The sequence below is a fragment of the Lotus japonicus genome, chromosome 3 (assembly GCF_012489685.1).
Source record: "Lotus japonicus ecotype B-129 chromosome 3, LjGifu_v1.2".
Classification (NCBI taxonomy): Eukaryota; Viridiplantae; Streptophyta; class Magnoliopsida; order Fabales; family Fabaceae; genus Lotus; species Lotus japonicus.
Genome location: NC_080043.1, coordinates 72,832,571 through 72,839,123, shown reverse-complemented (window position 1 = coordinate 72,839,123; position 6,553 = coordinate 72,832,571). Strand labels below are relative to the sequence as shown.

At 40.9% G+C, this 6,553-nt stretch overlaps 1 protein-coding gene across 1 annotated transcript; it reads left to right on the top strand.

Annotated features, from left to right (window-relative positions):
- The first annotated feature begins 228 nt into the window (after positions 1 to 228).
- On the top strand, positions 229 to 703 carry LOC130744678 (uncharacterized). Its single transcript, XM_057596843.1, has 2 exons — positions 229 to 396; positions 491 to 703. The coding sequence occupies exons 1-2, from the start codon at positions 229 to 231 to the stop codon at positions 701 to 703; spliced, it is 381 nt and encodes a 126-aa protein (XP_057452826.1).
- The last annotated feature ends 5,850 nt before the right edge of the window (positions 704 to 6,553 follow it).

The following is a 6,553-nucleotide window of genomic DNA, read 5'->3' as shown; positions in this document are numbered from 1 at the left end:
GGGGCTGACGTGGATTTAATTTCTCTTTTTTTTTGCCACGTGGATTTTAATAACTTAATAACAAAAAAAAGAAAAGGGAACCCTAAATCCCCAATTTGGAGATAAATCCCCAAATTAGAAACACAGAGGAGGAAGAATCGAGGAACAAAGAACACGAGCAAGAGAGCTCAACAAATCGCGAAAGGGAAAGGGAGAAGGCTAACGGCTCGCGACGAAGAAGTGGCATACATGGGTGGGGAAAGCCATTTCTCCGGAGGGAGCTCTGTTTCCAGTGGCTACGGTCGAAGGAGGAACGTTGTTTTGTGCAAGTGTGGAGAAGTTGCCCCGGTTGCGACTACTTGGACGAACGAGAACGGAAATATTGGTAGGCGGTTTTATGGATGTGGCAGGTTTAAGGTAATGTTTTGGATTATTTGTTGAAGGTTGATTAATTGTTGTGAATGTGGTTATGCTTGAACTAAAATTGTTGGGAAAATTTATTTATTCTCAGGAACAGAAAAGGAGGCAGTGTGATTTCTTCCAGTGGTATGATGAGTTGGAGGGTAACCCGCGTGACAAGAAAATAATTGCAGGCTTGTTGCGTAGAGTAGATGAGATGAAGAAGAACCAAGCAATATTGATTAAGTGTTGTGTTCTGGGATGGTCTGTAGTTGTGTTCCTGTTGATTGTATGTGCAATTCTAATGGTGAAAATGATGAAGTAGAATTAGGGTGACAGGATGATGTAGTAGAAGTAGGAGAGGATGTTGGGTTTATTTGTGTTGTGTGTGCCATTAGTGCCTATGTAGTGTGTGTGCCATTAGTGCATATGTATGGAACTTGAAATGGATAAATGAAACTTGAGTAATTTGTCATCAAATTTTTGTTGTTTGAAATGATGTATGCAAGCACAATGTTCTACCTAGGCTATCTACTATTTTCAGTTGTCATATGAAAATTCAAAATGGATAATTAACATAACACAGTGGCTAACATTATCATAGATACCAAACTCAATGGATAATGTCATACAAAACCAAATATGGACAGCATCCCTTGCAAATTACAATAGATAAAGTCATACATTAACTAAAGGCTTAAATAAGTTCATTACATAACCAGAAAACACCAAGACTAAAGTTCCACACAAAATGACACCAACACAAAACAACATAATCAAGGCCCATAATCAACTAGTGCTCTCTTGAGTTCCAACTACAACTCTTGGTCTCTTTCTTCTTCTTGTGGTTGCACCAGAAGGAGGTAGTGTAGCTGTTATTGTGCTGCCATGACCTGATGAGGGCTGTGAAGCTGGCAGAGAAGATGGTTGGGAAGCTGGTTGGGAAGCTGGCTGGGAGGCTGGTTGGGAAACTGGTTGGGAAGCTGGCTGTGGAGCAGTTTGGGTTGTAGCTGCTTCAGGAGCCTTCCTCTTTCTTTTAGCAGCAGGTTTGTACTTTGGTTTCTGAGGCCCTCTTCCATCAGGGGCAGCAGCAGATGCACTTCTTGTTCCAGGAATTGTTCCACTTCCAGAAGCCTGGCCATGGTGGACCTTCTTTGGATTTTTCTGACAAATTAGAAGCAAATCATTCTCAGTCAATAATATTGCTATAGAGTTCTAGTATAAACTAAAAATTGCTTTAATTTTACCTTGTTGCCCCCCTTTTCTATGTCCCTGTCAGCACCAGTTTTACCTCCACATGTCCTCACATTATGCCCCCATTGTCCACATCTGGAGCACTTCACTTTTGTTTGATTTCTTGGAATCTTGTAAGGGTTTCTTGGTTCATCATTTTTCTTGTTCCTTAGTTTCTTTGGCCTCCCAGGTGCCCTCCTTACATATGGTGGTTGAATTGGTGGAAGATTGCTTTTAGTCCACAATTTTGGGTCATTGTTAGGTAAAATGATGTAGGAATATGTTGCTAGAAATGTATCCCTTGTGAGACCCAAGTTTTTAAGCTTATGCTAAGTGAATAAACTTCTTATTCACGATTAGGGTTGATGTAATGTGAAGGGAAACCTGAACAAAAGTTTATCAAATGAAATAAATTTATGAAGGAGAAAGTTCAGGAAAAGTCAAAGGATTGTATCATGATCGATAAAAGTTTTAGCACGATCGTTATACGTTTAAACCTAGGTCAGAAACCCTAGTATGTAGCTAATTTTCACTTTTAGGCACGCTGGCAGTTAATTCCAAAAATCTTCAGAGAAATGTTAGAACTTCACTTTTTCCATATATCACCATCATTTCGAGGCGAAACTCTAGGATCTACGAACGTCCGATTCCAATCATCGGAAGTTTGCCGAAAACGAAACCCTGGTTTTCCAAAACCCTAGGATTTCTCGACAATGAAGACTTTATCTATTCAGAGCTTCAAATGAATATTCTACACGCGTACACCCATTTCTCTTGATGCTTTCAATCTTTCTTCCGAAGGAAGTTTTCTATTCCGACATTCGATGCAAAAAGCAACTTATCGGGTAAAATAGTTTTATATCGACTATGCTTTAGTTGCCAAAAATACAAAGAGACCTCATCTTAGTTTTGGAATTCTTTCGCCAAAACATATCTATTAATTCACGGAGAATGACGCCGGAAAAATCAGATTCGCGAAACTTTCATTTTCCCGCGAATTTCCAACCTTTATATATAGCAAAGAAAGGAAGAAAAACTCAAATTTTCCTCCATTTTCTCTCCTCAAGGCCGCGAGTTCATCCAAGGAAGAAGGAAGAAGAATTTTCTTCATTACTTGCTTGATCGTTGATCCGTTAGTTGCTGCTTCAAGGCTTCGAGGTATAGTCGCTAATCCTTACCTCCGATCGCTTTTTCCATAGCTTTTCTGTAGAGTTTTCTGAGTGGATAGTTTATGGGTTTTTGCAAAACTATCCTGAATCTTTCATTTCTGATTCTAAACCTCTTCCTTATGTGCCCAAGATCACTTCTGCCGGGTTAGATTTTCCGTTATGTCGCCGGAATTCCGCCGGAATCAATTTTAGCCTAAAATACCCATTTTTGGAGTTTTTGGTGTAAAGCTTCAACCTTTAGGCTGAAAACTATCGCCTTAGCTTAGTGCTAGTAGGATTAGTTGTCATAAACGTCGTTGGTGACGTCCCTGCAAAATTTTATTTTTGGGATTTCAGTTTTGAAAATCCTAAGTTAAAGATCATGACCAAAATACCCCTGCGACAGTTTTTGATCCGATAATTTTTCCGAGTTCAGAATACCCTTAGTTACGGCTTATGAAAGCATAGGAACCAAGTTTGATCGAAGAAAAATCGAGTCTCCTAATTACCTAAAGTGGCCGAACCTATTAAAGGGAGAGGAGGAAATTTCCTTTTCCGAAAACTTGTCTTTTCGCGCTAGATTATCGTACCTTAGAGTATAGATTACTTCGAGTAACCTTAGTAAGTATCGATGGCTTAGTTTTCGATAGATTCTGATAGTATTTCTGTGGTTTTGCTCTAAAGGTGATTTTGAGGAATTCCCAGAGGAGCAAGCCTTTGATTGTGAACAAGTGTTAGGAGATCGTCCTGGAGAATCTACAGGTGAGGGCTTCTCACTGAATCTCTAGTTAATGCTTAGGGTCGATGTTTTCGACATTGTTTACTGTTTATGCACTGGATTGTGTGTGATTGGAAAATGTTTTCTGAGGCTTCGGCTGACAATGTAGATGATGCATCTACTGAATGTTTTTTATGAGTGAATTACATGCTAAGTGCTAATTGGGTAATTTAGGATGTGTGGTGCATGCCTTATATGCTAAGTGCTATGTGGTTATTGCTTAAGATATTGACCTATGACATGTTGATTGATTATGATAAGTTAATTCTGCTTTTGCACTATAATCTGAAATTCTGAATCGTGAGAATAGCGGGCAGGTCATGTCGATTTTTATTTGAGAGTTTTGAGAAAGTTTGATAGGACGAATGAGATTCGGGCCTTGTTACGATGTGTATGGATCGAGACATTCTCTGGAGTCATTTGGGGATTAGGAAATCCCGAGAACTTATAGGAATTTCGATAAGACTAAAAAGGATATTATTTTGAAAAGAAAACTCATAAGACATTAAACAACCTCTAAATCTTTAAATAAAGATAATAAACTCGAAAGGAAGCTTCGGATGCAAACCTTAGTTTTTGGAAAACGAGAAGTGTCGTCGGATCCAAGTGTTGAGGAGTTTGGTAAGTTCTGAGTATGTTGGTACTCCTTCGCTCGTTGAGCATTTTGTTAGCCATCCAAGGGATGAGCCGAGAAGCTTCACTGAGGCGTGAGACCTTGTGAATGCGGGATACTCCACTGAGGCGTGAGACTTTGTGGAAAGCATGGAACTCCACTGAGGCGTGAGACCTTGTGAGAGCATGAAACTTCACTGAAGCGTGAGACTTCGTGAGAGCAGTGATGACCCGAAGAGTCATCGTGAGTGGTTGCACTCATTTTATGATTATTGTATTTTGTCGCAGAATCGACTTTTACCTTAGGGTAAGCTTTTAGAGACTTTAATTTACCTAGAACACGTGGCGACGTGTCGAGTGAGATTCGGAGACGTTGTTTGACTAATCATCCTGCATTCATGCAACATTAATGAGGTATTAACACAGGACGTACTCTGGACCTCGTCGGATTCCAAAATGGTCATAAGACCCGGATTTCCGTGTAAGAGCGTCTGTAGACGTCTCTTGTAGCAGACCGAAATGGCAGACCTACGGGTTAAGGCTGATCTGGCTACCTTGGTTTGGTGTAAGAGACACGCGGGCAGAATGGTCCCACCGTTGCTGGTGCTAGGATTGATCCGTTTGATGTCCATCCCAGAGGCACGCGAGCAGAAATGGTCCCACCGTTGCTGGTGCTAGGATTGACTCGTTGATGTCCATACCTATGTTTGGTGTAAGAGGCACGCGGGCAGAATGGTCCCACCGTTGCTGGTGCTAGGATTGATCCGTTTGATGTCCATCCGTTTCCGGAATGCATTTGGTTAACTGGGTTAACCGCCATATCATCTCATGCAACATGCATTCTGACTTAGTTGATGAGTGTGTTTGATACTTGTTAATTCTATTTGATGCATGTTAACTGTGTTTTACTGTCGTTATATTCTTTGTGGAATAATGCAACCCTAGGATGTTATCCCTAGTTATAAGCCTAAGTGGCTAATCCTTTAATGGTATCTATTGGTGGTATTATTTATATAATTCTTTGGAGTTGACCCTCGCGTCTTCTGTGTGTGCTTTGGCGAACAAACGCCCTTTGTCAGATGTCTTTGGCGGGCTGATTCATGATGGTTCATCCTTCGGGAGGAACTAGGGTTGAGACGCAGGAACTGGAGCGTATCGCGGTTGCGAGAGGAGGACGGATGGTGTATGTAGACTAGGTCGTTCTGGATTTCGAATTCGGACGACGATCATGCTAGCATGTAGGATTGAGTGTTAGTGTGAGCTCCTCGAGATGGGATTAGTGTAGGAGTAGAGTCCTAGCTCTGAACATCATTTGTTCCTTTGGGAACAAGGTAGTTTCCCACCTATAGCTTTTTGTGTGGTTTCTTTACGGGAATCACAGGGAGTTGGTTGGACTTAGGAGGTCTTGTTTTAGGCCATCTGGGCTGACTTATTCTCAGTTTTGAGGGATGGTGTTGCGGACACTTCACCTTTTTATTTGGTTTGTACATATTGCCTTCGGGCGCTACACTTTTCTTTCCGTCACTGGAGGTTACTCGTGACGAGGTTGTTACTTACAGCGGAGGCTGTACTATATATTGTACATTAGTTCTGTTGCTTGTCGCTTTTGGGTTTGATTTAATTCAGTCTTGTCTTAGTTATTATCAAAAAAAAAATATTCACGTTTTTCCGCATTAAGTTTACTTTTGGTTACTAAAGTGACGCCACCGAAATCGGGGTGTTACATCCCTCCTGCAATATGCAAACACACAGCTTAAGTGTAAATAAATGAGAACCCCATAATAGTGGTATGATCATGAATACTTACTTGTAGTAGTTGTGCACAAAGTTTTCAGGGTGGGTGCGATTATACCATATACAAGCAATTGCATGACAGCATGGGATACCTATCAAGTCCCATTTTCTGCAAGCACAATGACTGTCTTTGAGCTCCACACCATACTTTAGAAATGGACCACTTGAAACCTCAAATTTAGAGTATTCTGTGTCCCCATTCCATTCAGGAGACCAACTTTCTGCTTCTCTCTTGTTATCCTCTAATTTTTGTTGAATCATAGGAGCTATATTCCCTCTATATTTCATCATTAAATATCTTTGCTTCACAATCCTAGAGGTGATATAGCGCTTCAATCCTTCAACCAGTGAAATGATTGGCTTGTCTCTATGTTCTAGAATGGCCATGTTGAAAGCCTCACACATATTGTTCACTTGGAGGTCACACAGAGAATTAGTGCTGAAATGGGCCCTTGACCATTGCTTGGCAGGTATCTGACAGAGGTCCATCCATGCTTGTTCATTCATCTCCTTCAGCTTATCCATAGCCCTATCAAATTGTGGAACAGTGCAAGCTCTTGTAGCAGCCCACAAAGCACCTTTCATCTCCATTCCTGGGTATTTCTTCCTC

Coding starts and splice junctions, on each gene's coding strand:
- LOC130744678 (XM_057596843.1), top strand. CDS start 229: ATGGGTGGGGAAAGCCATTTCTCCGGAGGGAGCTCTGTTTCCAGTGGC. Junction 397..490: donor ATGGATGTGGCAGGTTTAAG/GTAATGTTTTGG, acceptor ATTTATTCTCAG/GAACAGAAAAGGAGGCAGTG.